Genomic DNA, 17,735 nt, shown 5'->3' on the forward strand with positions numbered 1-17,735 from the left:
TAAAATTAATTTGTAAAAGAGCTCTCTTAAATTGGTTTAAAGAAAATTAAGCATTTTTTGAATTAAGGTATCCCTAAATTTCTCAGATATAAAGAGAAATTAACCCAATGCTTTTCATATTAATGCATATTCAGCATCAAAGCTAATTTAAGTTTGTTGGTTTAATTAAAATAGGTCTTTAAAGTTATCAATAGTGAATATAATGCAGACATAAACTTTTATTCTACTTGGACTTAGTAGTCAAATATGTTCACATTATCTCTGTTATAGAACTTGTCAGCAAGAAAAGTGACAATATGATGAATTTTCATAAGTTATCTAAATGTAATTATTGAGAATGAGTGAATTAAACATTTATTTTAGAGCACGCACGTGCATGAGAGTGGGGAGGGGCAGAAGGAGAGACAAAATACCAAGCATACTCCTCACTGACTGTGAAGCCCTACTTGGGGCTCAATCTCATGATCCTAGGATCATGAATGGAGCCAAAACCAATAGTTGGATGCTTAATTAAATGAGCCAACCAGGTGTCTCAAGAACAAGTGAATTAAATAGATGAAAGCAGGATAAAAGTTCTTTGATGAATTTTTAAAATCGTTTCCCCAAATCTTTTTGTTAACCTGAAACCTTAAAGTTGTGTTAAATTAAGTGATGGAGGATCATTAAATACATAGATCATTTACAAGTAGGAAAAACTGAAATGTTAATTACTGAATACAGGTTTATCTGTATTCCGATTACTTTGACTTCCTTTTACAGAGGAACTCTAAGTATTTGGATCTATTAACAAACATGTTTTGTGTCCAAGAAATTTACTACAGGACAACATGCATTTCCAGAAATAATAAAAAGTATTTATGAGTCTGCCAATTCACAGAGTGCTAAAGAAAAAAAATTTCATAACCATTTATTTCTTTATTTTCATTAATAATTAAGATTTTTAGGGCATCTGGGTGGCTCAGTTGGTTAAGACACTGCCTTCAGCTCAGGTCACAATCCCAGAATCCAAGGATCGAGTTCCACATCAGGCTCCCGGCAAGTCTGCTTCTCCCTCTGACCCTCCCCGTTCTTGTGCTTTCTTACTCTCAAATAAATATATAAAATCTTCAAAAAAAAAATTAAGTATTTTAGGGGCACTTGTCAATTGGTAGAGCATGCAGCTTTTGATCTCAGGGTATTGAGTTTAAGCCCCACTTTGGGCACAGAGCCTACTTTATTTTAAGGTTTCTAGGGTTAAAAATTCTAATATATGTAATTAGAGCCACTAAAGTTTGAGGAAAAGGAATCTTTGGACAGGTACATTAGGCATGGTCAAGACTGGCTAAGATTAGAATGAATATAGGTGAAGGTGTTTTATGGTAAGCTAGCATAGGGGCACCTAGGTGCCTCAGTCCCTTAAGCATCTGATTCTTGATTTCGGCACAGGTCATGATCTCAGAATCATGAGATGTTGCCCTGCATCAGGCTCCACGCTGAGTGTGAAGCCTACTTAAGATTTTCTCTCCAGGATACCTGGGTGGCTCAGTCTGTTAAGTGGCTGCCTTTGGCTCAGGTCACGAAGCCAGGGTCCTAGGATTGAGTCCCACATCTGGTTCCTTGCTGGGCAGGGAGCCTGCTTCCCCCTCTCCCTCTGCCTGCTACTCTGCCTGCTTGTGCGCACGCGCTCTTTTTCTCTGTCAAATATATAAATAAAATCTTAAAAAAAAAAAAAAGATATTCTCTCTGCCTCTGCCCCTCCCCTACTCACATGCACTCTCTGAATAAATTAAATAAACAAACTAGTGCTAAATTAGAATGTGGGTTTTTTTCTCTGTGAAAAGGACAACGTTTTCTTGGACTACTGGTTTGCTTTTGATAAGAGACTAAAAAATTCTTCTTCCTTTACCTTTTAAAGTAATCTGCCTAGGAAACAAAGATTTTATAATCTCAAAATAATTTCATATGTTTCATGTTGTTTTTATCAGGTCTTTTATTACTTAAGAACACTGAATTTTCCCTATTAGAACAACTAAGGTTATTATTTTATAATGATTTAACTTTTTGTATTTGCCCCCAAGTCTTTAATTTATGGTTAATGGGGTAACTATTGTTTCAAACACAGTAATCTATGATCCTACTTGATGGAGTGTTTTTTGTTTATTTTTTTAAAGACTTTATTTATTTGACATATGGAGATCGCAAGTAGGCAGACAGGCAAGCAGAGAGAGGAGGAAGCAGGCTCCCCGCCGAGCAGAGAGCCTGATGTGGGGCTTGATCCTAGGACCCTGGGATCATGACCTGAGCTGAAGGCAGAGGCTTTAACCTACTGAGCCACCCAGGCGCCCCTGATGGAGTGTTTTTTAATCTATGATATTTTTAATCAACTTCCCACAAATTAAACTCCAAATGAAGTATTTTTTACCTTGAGCTAAACTGAGGATTTCCTAGGGGTCCCTGGGAAACTGGAAGAGATCTGTATTCTCTCCTTATAAAAAGAGAGATGTTAAACTGATTAGGCTTATTTGGTATGTTAAATGACAGGAGAAGCATAGCCAAAATATTAAGCCTTCTTTATGTTGTATTTATACAGGTACGGATTTTAAGTGTTCTAAAAATTATATGAAATTCTTAGAAATCTGATATCCTGGTATAATGTTATCACTCATAATTCTACTTATTATCTTAAAATATTGTGTAACACAAAAATAACCAAATTTCCTTGTCAATTCCATTATAAGGGACTCTTGTCAGATCCTTAACCACAGACATTTTTAAGTCTTGTCATTGAGAGATGTTGTTTTACTCTGATGCTTAAACGTTCCTGCAAAAGTGCTACATTTTCAAGGAGATTCATGGAAAGGATTTTGAGAAGTATAGGTTTCTTTTTTTAAGATTCTTTTTTTAAAGTAATCTCTATACCCATTGTGGGCTCAAACTTACAACCCCAAGATCAAGAGTTATATGTTCTACTGAGTCAGCCAGATGCCCTGACAAGTATAAGTTTCTGATAACTAAAATCATAAAACTGAACTGGGCAGGAATTTCCAGAACTATTAGATAAAAACCATATTCAAAAATTAATAACATGGGGCGCCTGGGTGGCTCAGTGGGTTAAGCCGCTGCCTTCGGCTCGGGTCATGATCTCAGGGTCCTGGGATTGAGTCCCGCATCGGGTTCTCTGCTCGGCAGGGAGCCTGCTTCCTCCTCTCTCTCTCTGCCTGTCTCTCTGCCTACTTGTGATCTCTCTGTCAAATAAATAAATAAAATCTTTAAAAAAAAAATTAATAACATGGTGGGTAGGGCATATGTGGCTCTCACAGCAGTGAGTCAAGCTCCGTGTTGGGCAAAGGGCTTACTTAAAAAAACCAAAGAATTAATAACGGGAATGAATGAGGACAACTTATTTTTTATCATTTCTTATTTGAAATATTGCTGGCTCTTTAATATTTTTTATTTCCAGATTTTGTAAAACTTTTTACCTTAAACTATTTATGACTTACCACAGTTTGGTAAAGTATATCTTTGTAAATAAAGATGAAATTCTTGAGTATTTTTGTTTTTAAGTAGGCTCCATGACCAATGTGCAGCCCAAAGCAGGACTTGAACAAACGACCCTGACATCAAGACCTGAGCTGAGATCATGAGACGGCTGCTTTACCAACTGAGCCAACCCAGGCACCCCATGTGTATTATTTTCATAGTAATATAGTTAATTAATTACACAGCTTAAATAAAAATATATTCTCCTTATAACGAGACACAATTGGAAATATTGGCTATGTCACCAAGGCTTTGACTGAAATGGTTCTGGAAATAAAATCTGATGGCAAATCCATTAGAAGCTTTTGAGAGTTCAAAGATTCCTTATGAAAAGTTCCCACAAAGCAGTCTTCAAAAAAAATTAAATGGTCGGGCGCCTGGGTGGCTCAGTGGGTTAAGCCGCTGCCTTTGGCTCAGGTCATGATCTCAGGGTCCTGGGATCGAGTCCCGCATCGGGCTCTCTGCTCAGCGGGGAGCCTGCTTCCTCCTCTCTCTCTCTCTCTGCCTGCCTCTCTGCCTACTTGTGATCTCCCTCTGTCAAATAAATAAATAAAATCTTTAAAAAAAAAAATTAAATGGTCAATCACTTTATACAAACAATCAGGCCAAGTTTACTGTTAATATATTAGTTTTATTGTGATTATCTTTGGTTAAAAAAAAAAAAGTTGAGTTCATTGTAGAGAGTAAGATAATGTGTGCATCTTTTAAATGTTAGATCTTGTCCTAAACTATTTTTGAGGTTTTGTTATATGCCTGTAAACTGGACTAGATCCTGAATTTTTCTAGTTTCCTCAAATACCTGGCTACAACTTTCCAAAGTAATATTTTTAATTTTCTCCCATCCTTGGAATCACTAAGTCCAAAGATAACCCTTGACTCTCCTTGGAAGGGGTTCTCCCATTTTCTCCTCACCACTAAATGGCAGACAAACTCCAAGGACTAGAACCTCAGCCATGTATTTCACAGCTTAAAATGGCTTTGCTTAACATCTACTCCCATTAAAAACATTGGAAACCTTCAAAACAAATTGAAGTAGAGAAGAAGGTGACACTGATGTATGCTATTTCCTCCCAAGACACCAAATCAAGATGTTATACTTGAGCCAAAACCCTTTCTCTTTTTTTCTTTTAATTAACATATAATGTATTATTTGCCCCAGGGGTACAGGTCTGTGAATCATCAGGCTTACACACTTCACAGCACTCACCATAGCACATACCCTCCCCAATGTCCATAAACCAACCACCTTCTCCCTCCCCCCTCCCCCAGGCAACCCTCAGTTTCTTTTGTGAGACTAAGAGTCTCTTATGTGAAACCCTCTCTTTTTTGTCATCAAAAACTCTGATCTATATACTAGAGACCCCTTGGTTCATTTCCATGTCTTTTGTTGAAAACCTCAAAACTTGAAGAACTTTGCATCCAGGCTCTATATAAAGAAAGGGACACAGGCAAGGGTAAGCAGAATAAAAGTGCCTGTGTGCTCTACAATTAAAATATTACTGGCTTCCATGGCTGTCACCTTTCCAGTCTGGAGCCACAGATTAAGATGGGAATTACTGGGAGGCATTCAGGATTCACTTCCTTTGGCAGGACTCTACTTCCCTGGTCAACACCACCTGTTATGGATTACCACTTCTGAGGAAGTTGAAACTTAGTTACATAAGATCACTGAGAAAGCCACTTGGTGTAAAAAGGTGATTCCTTCCATGGAGTCTTGAACTTAATGAATTTTGATTGGTTTGGGTCCTGGAGACCATGGTCTGAAAATCCAATCGAAATGCTGGGAATTATCTAGCTTATTATAATCATAGTAGCCTCCCTGGCATGCCATATTCTTCAAGGCTTTAAATAAATGCATGCTGTAGCCTCTACCCACTGAAGCAAATGTTCTCCCTAAGACTGAAACATCAAAAAGGAACAAAAAGAATGACCAACTTAAAAATTACAAACCTGAAGTCGGGGTCTGTCAAAGGGATCAAGACCTATATATACACCACACAAAGGATCAATAAAAGCTGTGAGTATTTCAAAGTGGTAGCTGGGAGTAATGCTAATGCCTTAAATTTTAATCGTATCTCTCAGTTAAGCTAGGAGTCTAATTCTAACTGGGGTGGGGCGGGGGGGGGGGAGGAGTAGGGGAGAGGAGGGATTGTTTAAAAAAAAAAAAAAAGGTCCCAAATGGAGTCACTTGTGCTAAGCCTCACATCAACAATGCAAGACTTCATATGTAACCTAACTGTAGTGTCAAGCTCTTCCAGAAATGTAATCTTAAACTAGTCAATCCTAGAATTTCCTAGTCAGCAACAATGAGGTAATCCACCTAACAGACCCCTTCTGTCCCCAAGAAAGATGAGGTGATCTGTGCTTTCCTTGTCTCTATCCCTTCTGCCAATAAAAGTCTTCTATTTTGGGGGTGCATGGCTGGCTCTGTTAGTAGAGAATGTGACTGACTTTTGATCCCAGGATTGTGAGTTCAAGTGCCATGGTGGGTGTAGAGACGACTTAAAAATAAAATTAAAAACAAACAAAAAATCCAAATCTTCATTTTGCATAGTTCTTTTTTTTTTTTTAAAGATTTTATTTATTTATTTGTCAGAGAGAGAGCGAGCGAGAGCAAGCACAGGCAGACAGAGTGGAAGGCAGAGTCAGAGGGAGAAGCAGGCTCCCTGCGGAGCAAGGAGCCCGATGTGGGACTCGATCCCAGGATGCTGGGATCATGACCTGAGCCGAAGGCAGCTGCTTAACCAACTGAGCCATCCAGGCGTCCCTGCATAGTTCTTTAGAGCTCCTTTCTATTAGCTAGATGTGATCCTACTTGATTCATAAATCACTAAATAAAGCCAATTTGATTGTTAGATTTATTAACAAAACTATGCAAATGCCATCAATAAATAGTACAATTGTTGAGTCTTGCATATATAGAAGAAAACATTAAAATCTCATGTGACTGAAAAAGTAATTATGACATTTCAGGGGTGCCTGGGTGGCTCAGTCTGTTAAGGGTTTGCTTTCAGTTCAGATCATGATCCTAGATCCTGGAATTGAGCCCTTCCCTTCATTGGGCTCCCTGCTCAGCAGGGAGTATGCTTCTCCCTCTCCCTCTGCTGTGCTCTCTCACTCTCTCAAATAAATAAAACTTAAAAAAGAGAGAGAGAGACAGAGAGTAATCATGACACTTCAAACACTGAGTATGGACACCTAAAAATTCTGCCTGTATATTATTTTGCCAAATAAAATATAATTCTACTAAATTATCATTCTACTAAACTAGAGTTCTACTAAAATAATTCTATTTTGGGGGCGCCTGGGTGGGTCAGTGGGTTAAAGCCTCTGCCTTCAGCTCAGGTCACGGTCCCAGGATCCTGGGATCGAGCCCCACGTCAGGCTCTCTGCTCTGTGGAGAGCCTGCTTCCTCCTCTCTCTGCCTGCCTCCCTGCCTACTTGTGATCTCTATCTCTGTCAAATAAATAAATAAAATCTAAAAAAAAAAATCTATTTTTTAAAAGATTTTCATTTATTTGAGAGAGAGAGCACAAGCAAGCAAGCACATGTTGGGGGAGAGGGAAAGGGAGAAGCAGACTCTCTGCTGAGCAGGAAGCCTAACACGGGGCTCAATCCCAGTACCCTGGGACTATGACCTGAGCAGAAGGCTGGGCCTGAACCAACTAAGCCACCCAGGAGCCCCTACAGTTCTATTTAAATTGCAGCATGGCAGACATTTTTAACAGAAACTCTCCCAGGTACTTAGATAAGATGTTAAATATCATGCTTTTCTACCATTAGACATAATTTAAACAGATAACCACTTTCAACTACAGACTGGATATAAAGTGTTCAAGGAGTCTCAACAAGACTGATCATTTTCTAGCTTATCTGGCTATTTCCTCTAGTAAGAACAACTTTAATTCAGCTAGAGGTAGTTCTGCTATTTAACATTTGAGTTTTATTCCACCACAGAGATTTAGGTCACTGACTTATTTCATTGGTGCCACAGAATTTATAACCACTTTATTCCAATGCACTGTAAATTTGTTAATCACAAGATCACAGGAACTTACAAGTTTCCCTCAAAATAGCTAATTTCTAAACTCTTCTCCTTAAAAACAAAGATGAAAAAATAAATAAAAGTGTCATTAAATTATTAACACTATTCACACATTGTATCTAAAACTAATATACATCATCTGGGGCCATGCTAACAGTGCTCACACTGTCAGCCATTTCATTCAATAAACAGTACTCTGAAAAGACTGTTTCTAGGATTTATTGTGCTGGGCCCCACTTAACATGAATACTAAATATATATATATATATACATATATATATATATATGTATATATATGTAAATGTAATACACTGTCTATCATTGAACATGATACCTACACATATGGCCTCAAAAAGTATACTATATAAGAAAAAATTTACACTTCAATATATTTACAAGGAAAATCTAGAAAGAGCAGAAAACAATATTCAAATTAAATCAAAGTACTCACGTTGATGCCCAACCCATCAAAGGATTTTCCCATCGCTCCCTGGTATCAAACTCCATCTTCCATTTCTTTGTGTTATTTACTCCAGACTGCATGTTATTGCGAGCAGGAACAAAGATCCTGACTTTTCTAGTTTTGATGTGTTCTTCTGGAACACCAGTTAAAGTGGTAATATCCTACAGAAAAACAAGCAAACACATTTCCAACAGCCCATATGCACTCTGATGTACTTTTACTGCTTTGTATACCCATGCAATTCTGTTCAGATTTATAAACTAGGGTTTTTGGCTTTCTGACTTCACTACTCTACTGTTTTACCCTATAATTTGCTATTTTGATATATGGAAAAGGTATATTGGGAGAAGTGTTAGGGTACAGGGGGAAAGGGTTCATGAAAAAAATTTAGGCCCTTCTGTCCAACAAAGCATTGGCAATTTCTAAAGAGTCTGCTGGTAGAAGAGCCTGTCATCAGTAGACTCTTATTACATGAGCTGGTGTAACTAGTAAGGAGAGAAAAAAAATGTGAATGGATATTAAAAGTAAGGACATTTTAAAAATCAGTAATTTTTAAATAGAAAAAAAATCTATTACCAGTGATTTCAGTGTCAAACTGCTTACAACAAGGCATTTTCTTTAAGGAAGGCCTTAGCCTTTTGGTAAACAAAATCAATTAACAACTTTAATTAGCATTTTATCTCCCTTTGGTGAAATCTAAGGAAAAGAAAATTTCATTTCAATTTCATTTTCAAACTCAATTCCAATGAATTTCTTTTTCAGATCTATTTTGAAAAAGTAAACCAAAAAGTTACAACATTTTTGCAGAAATGTGAAATGAAAACAATGGTAACTTTCTTGACTTTTTTAAAAATAATTTTTACCCAGTAACAAATGCTCAACTGATAAATGCACATAATTTTGATGCCTCAGATTAGACCTATTTATCAAATATAGTAAAAATTAGGAAACAAAAGAGTGAAGTTAATTCAGAGTTTAAGTCTCCATTCAGTAATGGTAGTAATACCATTATTTGATTATTTGATTACCATTTTGATACCAATGGTAATCAAAGTAAGATCATTATAACATCATGATTCATTTACTAAAGTAAATTTTAAATAACTGGTTAAAAATAAGAGTTAACATGAAAATGATACCAAATTTGCGAAAACCAGGAAATTTTGTGAATTTCAATTTCATTGTAATATATCTGCTAAAGAAGCCGAATGTTTATTTATAGTTCCATTCTAAACGATGCTATGGACCAAATAATTAGTGTTAACACTTGGTGCTGCGGTACGTATTGGGAAAATACTAAATGTATTTCTGACTGCACTAGTCTTCCTACTCACAGATTTTACAAAATTGTTTAAGTTATTTTAACTGGCTTCCAATCAATCTTCTGCTTAACACAATACCTTTCTACTTGTACCAATAATTAATTAGGTGTGGTTACTTTGTCACAGCTTGTCTGTTTGGAGAAACAACCAAAACAATCCATACAAGTATTTATACAAATATGCATTTCCAGTATGCACCTACATTTTTAAAGTTTCTTTACATACAGGATAAAATAAAAGCAAAAAGTACAACTGGTTCCTAATTTTTAAATGTATGAATATAAATTTTAACTGATAAGTTTTAATTGTCAAGTTCAATTTCAAAGAAATTTCAGGTATGATGATATTTGATGACTTTCTGAAGCATATTTCTCTACTCAAGAGCTGAAAGAGACTCCTGGGAAATCCTCAAAAACCCATCATATAAACTTATTTTTTAATATTATATATCTTTATATTAAAGTCATATTTTCTCTGCTAGAGCTGAAGTGGCTTATAAACAAACAATGTAAGTGTGTTACAAAATTACAGGGTAAGGCATCTTTTCCAAATTCCACAGCAAACCCTCCATGCTCAGTTCATAAAAACTACAGCTATAAATTAGCTCCTCTTTAAGACTTACAGGAAAGGAAATGTATTAAAACTCAACACTAGTTCAGGAAGATGAGATTATAGGAAACATTTACTTTTTCTTTATAACCTCCTATATTTTGATAAATAAATGCCAAAATGATTTAAAAAAAAACTTTTTAAAAAGGAAATAGCATTTCTTGATTTGTACTATTAACCTAGAAAAGGATAATTTTTTTTTCTTTCTTTCTTTCTTTCTTTTTCTTTTTAAAAAGGACAGAAAACCTCTCTTAGTGGCTATAAAATGTTGCTAAGCTCTTTTTATTTTGAACTATCAGGGCTTCCATGGCTTCTCAAAGTATGGCATTTTTTTTTTAATTGATATCATTCCCCAATTTAAAGTTGGCACTGGCACAAATAAGTTCCTGAATTTTGAAGCCTAAGTTGTCCTGACACAGAATCCCTGTTTTTGCCTGCAGAAGACATGTAAGGTACTGCAGCGGAGTTGAGCTGCTGCCAAAGACTGAGGATGAAAAGGCTTGGCATCTCTCACATACTTGACACCTAAAGGGCACAGAAGCTCTAAAATTCCTAGTCCCTGTAGGCACACTCTTAGTCTAGACAAACTGATTTCTCACACTTTTAAAATGCATTACGACACTATTGTTATCATTTCATCCACACAGCTTCAGCTAGTGACAGAAGAACCTGTCCTTTAAGCCACATTTCAATGGGCTAAAAGCTCCCACTCCAAGATTCCATTAAAACAATGTAATACTTGAAAAGAACTATGAAGCACTATGTTGAAATCTTTACTTGTGTTTTGAATTCTTTGTTCTCCCTCAAAATCAATAAATAAAACATCTGCAAACTAAACAATATTGAACCAAAGACATTATCTCTAGATTCTATGTTGGTATTGCAATACAGATCACCTGTGGTTTTTTAAAAAACCCACTTATAAAAGATACAAATGCTCTGAAGATGTCAATACTGCCTTTTATAGATTTCTCATTTTATTGGTAAAATATTTATAAATAACAATTCATAATTTTCTATGACTACAAAAAAGCTAAATCACATTGGATGAGTAACAAGTCTTGAAGTTTGTACCTGAAGAAACTCAAGACTCACTAGCTAATAATTACCTATAAATTCTAATAAATCAAGTTACCCTTCAGATAATCCACACTAATTTCTGAATTTTAAAACTTTTACTTTTAAATAGATGAGCCAAACATAAAACCTATATTCCAAATATTAAAGAATACCACTATCTTAAGTTTCACAAACACAATCTTAGGTACAATAATGCAATTTTAAGAAACAATAATTAATGATTTGCAGACTGAAGGGCATTCAGGTATTTGCTACTGAAAGGATGAATATCATAATTCTGAGGTTCCACTCTTTCAGCACCCATCTCTTCCACAATTTTAAATTCTGGAAGAGCTTACATCTGACTTTCTAGTTCAGAAGTCTAGTTAAATGGAGGAGGAATTTTAAAAATCATTAATAAAGTATATGCCAGCACATGAAAATCAACTTTATTCTTTCAAATACCAATTTCCATGATAAAATATTAGTTTTCCATATAAAAACTGTATGATTCGGTTATCAACTGTCCCCATTTATGTTGTGTGAATTCAACTTTTTTTTTTTTTTTTTTTAAACAAAGGAAGCAGGGAACAAGCAATGGGAAGTTGGTGTCAAAATGCAGAAAAACCTCCCAGCAAGCTTCTTGCAACCACCCAGGATTTAGAGTCTTGCTGGTCGCTCTCTTTTCAATACCAGAATTTCACACATTTCAATGACTATTATGACTTCAAAGAATCAAATTTTCATCATTGTCCGTCATCTGCCGGTTGATTTGTATAAAGGAGTTCTTCTGCATGCACTCCAAACAAAAGCCTCCTTACTTTTGTGGCTATATATCAAGTTTAAAAGTTTTGTTTGTGACAGTTGTGTCTTTGGTAAATTAGGGTAACACTGAAGGAGTGCAGCTGCTCTGCAGGAACCTCCTTTTTGGCACCATTTCACTTAAATAAAAACTGAATAATTAGCTTCTGCCTTTATTAAACCACAAAAATGCCACTGGCCTTAGTAATTACTTCCAGTTGCCCCACCCACTTAACCTTAATAGTTTACACTTGTCATAAAGAGAAATAAACGAAAAAGGTTTTCACCACTTTGGGGGAATTTTTGATAGATCTCCCAGTACATCCAGAAGAGCCAAAATTTTAACCAGGCTTTTTGGTAATAAGTTCACTAAATTGCATGTATGGATCAATGTTGAAAAGTTTTAAGGCAGAACATACTGGAATATTAAGTACAAATACTGTTACAGGAACTTCTACTGCAAGCTTTTAGTTACCAATTATGTATTTAAATTTATTCCAGGGCTAAAACGGGTCTAAATTTGAAGATTGCATTTATATTCTACTTCAACCACGAAAGATTTTAAAAAGAAAATAATTTTAGATCTGTAATAAAAACTTCTTTTCAAGTACCCTACAGATACTTAGTACAAGAAAACTCATTAAATGGTCTCACAAATAATGAAGGACATTTTACAAAATAAATTTTACAATTTGAAAAATAGAGTGGACAGAATAACCAAATGTATTTACTTATCAGGGAAGAACTTTAAGCACTTCTAAAAAGTCAGGGGCCGTAAAAATTCAGATACAAATAAAAACTGCAAAACTACATTGATGTGGGAATCCAACCAGGTGATGAAACCAGTGTTGGAATGTAATATTACACTTTGCATAGTAGGCAAGGCTATCAGGAAACCAAAAGTTAAGTTTTAAATAAAATGTTTAGATACAAATAGCAACATGCAAATGACTGCAAAACATAAAACAAGTAAAAAACTAAGAATTAGAGAAGTTTCTCAATCTCAAACTATTTTCATTACTCCTAGATTCTTCTGAGCAGGAGCAATGGTTAAAAGAAACGGGCTAAGTAAGTCAAATTAGGTTAGAAGAATCCCAACCCACAACTGTGGACAAATTAATGAACTTTTCTTAATTCACCATTTTTTTTCTTAATTCACCATCTATATAATCAACTTAATGAGGTAAAATGATGACTAACGTATGTAAAATGTTTATCTTACACAATAAAAAGAATGTATCTCATTTATTCAACACCATTTTTCAGCACCTAGTATGTATTACTTACTGGACACAATGCTCAAAACAGTACAAACATCATCTCTATTTTCATGAAAATTAATATTGAACTTTTTAAAAAGGACAGGGTGAATAATATAAAACTGGTGTTAAGACACAGAAAATCTCCTATCTTCCTTGAAAACTGAGTTACTAATCAAAATACAACAAAGGGTTTTATAATTAGAGTCAGTAAGTTGCTTCAAGTCTGGAGAGAAAAATATACTTTTTATAGAGCTGAATGTCCCATTTATTTTATACATCAAAAACACTGAGTAAAATATATGTTAAATTGGCTTTATTAAGTATGAAAACACACGGGGAAGCCTATGACATTCATGAAACTGAAAGAATAAGATATAATTTACGCTTATTTGTTTCAACTCCAAATCAAAGATCCTACTATGCCAAGTTAATTACGCCAGGGGATGCAGAGCATATAAAGACAAAATTTTTATTCCTGCTAAGTTTATAATTTGTGAACCCATGATGCGGGTGATGTGTGGGAGAAATAACTAAATAATCATACTGTGAAATACAATACCGGTTAAGAGCAAGGAAGTATAATTCAGATAAATCTGGACGAGATTTATCTGAATCTGGAGGAATCTCAGGCACTGTCTGCTACCTGTGCAGTACTAACAAGCTGTTTAAGCTCTCTGTATGTCAATTTCCTACTTTAAAAACTGTATCACAAAGCCTATGTCACAGCACTGTTTGGAAGGATTAAATCAGGTTTTAAAGGTAAAAAGGTATCAGAAAATACCTGACCAAAGAGGGACACAGAAGATGACTCCTTCAGGATACCTATGATTTCACTGATACTGGTGAACAATGTAACAATATTAAAGAGAAAGTTATTAAAATATATCCACATACTTATTAGCAACTGTTTTCTTAACTGTTTTACCTACCAACAATTATCTATATACATATCCATTTTACATAGTTATAATATTTTGCGCTGGTTATCATATCACTACCTTTTTAAACATGTAGTTACCCAGAGTTCATATTTGTTTTCATGACCTTATTAAAAATCTATTAAGTTGATACGTCACAATGTCTTAGCCAATTTTGTCAGTCAGCCCTCTTGCTGAACTATAGACATCAACAGTTAACCAGAAATAGACAAGACCACTTAACTCATTTTCTAACTAAAACTTACTGTGCTTATTTCTTACTGCATTTTCTTTAGGTGTTGACAAAGATATTTTGTAATGACTGGAACATTCCAACCACCGGACGAGAAAACCCCAGATTAGCAATGGGAATACCTAGAAGAGCACACCCCACACATCCCATCCCCAACCCATATAGGATCATGGGCTAAACACATACTGACTGCTACCCATGACCAGACACTCTCTGCTTGCTTTCTTGTCTGGAACCCCACCACCAAACTCCTCCTATAAAACTCTAGATATCCATTTTGCCAGCTGAGAGGTAGGCTGTTAAGGCTTGAGCCTGCCACTTCCAAAGGCTACAGGCACCTGAATTAAATTTCTCCCTTTCTCTTTTCCAAAACCTTGTCTCTTAAGTTATGGGCTTCTCTTGCAAATGATTTTTTTCAGTAATAGTGTTGGCAAACACAGCCAGAAGCTAGGCTTCTGATTTGTCCAACCCCCTCAGGAATCCCTGGGACAGAGCAGTTGGCGATGCAGTGCACAGGGACTCGCCCATTTATTTCCTAAGTTCGTGGCTATGATAAATCAATCTGCAACGATTCCTTATTACTGAAAAATCAAATTGTTTCATTATTTCTGCCTTTCAAGTATACTGCAATGAAAACCCCAGTAAATTAATTCCTTTAATCGTCACTGAGGATAGAATTAATGAAGTGAAGGTTGTAAGAATTTTCATGCTCCCTGAAATGTTATCAAATTGCTTTCCAAAACTGTGGCCAAATTTTATATTGCCACCAACAAGGCAGGCCAACTTCCACTTATTCTCTTAAGGCACAGAAACTGTATTTCTGTGTATATATTAATATATAATATATATTTATTACTGTATATATTATTATATATGTACACACATAAATATATAATATATTATTTATATATTAAATATTATACAATCATATATAAACCTGTGTATATATTAATCAGCTTAAATTTATTTAGTGTCTTTTCACAGAAAACTATAAAGGAGAGGATGAGTTTGGTGTCTTGAGTCATAAAAACATACCAAAAAATTAACAAAATTTCCTCAAAATTAACCCAAATGATATTATGTTACTTTGTAAGAGCAGCTAGCAGAAGAAACCAGAATAAGAAGGTAACACTTGCCCAAAATCTAATTAACTGCCCCAAATATAACTCATACAAACATACAATCTCTTTCTAATTGTAGGGACCAACAGCAAGCGACCTCAAGATGAGCCAATTTGGCATGAACATTATTTTGAATTAAAAGCCATCAAAACTCAGCAGATTTAGGAAAAGCTCTTTACCTCCCCCTTAACTGCCTACTTATACCAGAAAGAGAGCTATTAACAGATTCCTCTTCACCTAAGAAACTTACCTATAAAATGAGGGAACTTTGGGGGCTTTTATAAAACATCTCTTCTTAGTTTACTGCTAATGGTCTTTCTCCCCTTTGTATCCTCAGACTTCCTACCCTCTCCTTAGCTCATAAAAGCATCATATTGCTCAACTGTCTTTGGAACTCCATGTCATGTGAATTCCCATGTGTACCCTATTAAATTTGGTTTTCTCCTGTTAATCTGTCTTACATCAACTTGATTCTTAGTTCATCTAGAAGGACCCTGAAGGGCAGAATAAATTCTTCCTCAACATGATAGTATAAGGATTGCAAATATTTTCAGATTTGTATTGTACATAGTTCTATTCTGTAGTACAAAATTTGACATATGGCATAGGCAAATCAAGTCTACTAAGCTGCTATTTTATGGCAGAATACTAAAATTTTTTTCAAAATGCTACACTTTTAGAGGTGCCTGGGTGGCTCAGTAATTAAGCATCTGCCTCGGCTCAAGTCATGATCTCAGGGTGCTGGGATAGAGCCCCCCCCCCCTCCGCCCCCAATGGGGCTTCCTGCTCAGCGGGAGGCCTGCTTCTCCCTCTCCTAATTTCCCTGCTTGGGTTCCCTGTCTCACTGTGTCTCTCTGTCAAATAAATAAATAAAAATCTCTTTTTAAAAATGCTACAATTTTTTAAAAATTTAATGTGGAAATAAACTTCTCTCCCTTAAATCAGGAAAATCCATTGGAACATATCAATCACTTTTATAAGGAAACACCTGAAGCAATCTTTGTTCTCTACTAACTTTGAAACAACTGAAAGTTACTAAAAATATCATGCTTTACAAATAAATGATCAATACTGCCTCAGTGAAGACCAATATGCTTCACTGAAGCTTTCTGAAGGTTAGTAAGCTAATATTTTTTTTAATTGACAAGAAGAAACTTATAATAAAATGATCTTTTTGATTATTAAAAAGACTTTATTTTTTAATCCAATGCTCCAGAAGATTTTGTATTTTTAAATCACTAAGAAATGCAGCTATATCAGGCATGTAGAAACTTTTTAAGAAACTGAAATAAAAGGACAAGAAAGTGTAGCCACTATACACTTGGAACTCACATAATGCATTACAGTTTGTAAAGATCTGATTTGTTAATCAAATAGTGCTTCTCATACCCTGGTAACAAATTAAAAGGCTGATATACACACAATATACATTAAGAATTATTACAAAAGCCACAGCACAAAATATCAAGGAAAAGGAAAAGAAGATAGATGAACTTCTTAAAATCAAGAGATGGTTTAAGCAATAAATGAAACTAATTAAATCTGGAAAGGAAGCTGGAAGTAATAGAAAATAATGGATTCAAAGCTAAATACTTCTGGTTTAATAAAGCAATATTCAAGAGGCAACAATATGAAAGTCAAACTAGATTGTGAGGAGGCACATAAACTGTATAAGACAATTCCTTGTTAATTTAGTGGAAGATAAAAGTGAAAGGACCCAACAGAAGTCTCCTTTTTGACTTAGGAAATGATAGTCAACTGACAATATTAGTGACGATAAGAGACTCCTACATAGGTGTGCCTGGGTGGCTCAGAGGGTTAAGCCTCTGCCTTCGGCTCAGATCATGACCTCAGGGTCTTGGGATTGAGCCCCACATCGGGCTCTCTGCTCAGCAGGGAACCTGCTTCCTCCTCCTCTCTCTCTGCCTGCCTCTCTGTCTACTTGTGATCTCTATCAAATAAATAAATAAAATCTTAAAAAAAAAAAAGAGACTCCTACATAAGTAAATACATACATGCACATATGTATGTGTGTGCCTACATATACATTCACCCTTAAACATTGTATTGCAACTCAAAAAGCATACATGTACATTCTTTTGATAATAGGGCCAGTACTTTTTCTTTGAGCACAGGTCTTGTGATTAAATTTGAAGTGTCATTTCTTCCACAAGCCACCGAGAAAATGTCACCTACAATTTATAGTTTTGGTTTCTTAAATGTAAAGTTAGAATTTAAAGATATTTGTGAAACACTTTGGGTCCAAAATCTGTTTAGAATTTTGTGATTTTCTTTCACATGGCAATCTTTTATAATTGTTTCACCTCCACCTAATTTGACAGAAATTGTTTATTAGAAATTCAC

At 35.3% G+C, this 17,735-nt stretch overlaps 1 protein-coding gene across 1 annotated transcript in view; it reads right to left on the reverse strand.

Moving 5' to 3' along the window:
* Nucleotides 1-17,735, reverse strand: part of NDUFS4 (NADH:ubiquinone oxidoreductase subunit S4) — a 108,189-nt gene that overhangs the window by 28,128 nt on the left and 62,326 nt on the right. Inside the window, exon 3 of the mRNA XM_082750587.1 lies at nt 8,016-8,188. Within this exon, the coding sequence (XP_082606713.1) occupies nt 8,016-8,188 (173 nt within the window). The remainder of the gene's footprint in view (nt 1-8,015; nt 8,189-17,735) is intronic.

Source organism: Mustela nivalis, assembly GCF_964662115.1.
Source record: "Mustela nivalis genome assembly, contig: HAP1_SCAFFOLD_1330, whole genome shotgun sequence".
Classification (NCBI taxonomy): Eukaryota; Metazoa; Chordata; class Mammalia; order Carnivora; family Mustelidae; genus Mustela; species Mustela nivalis.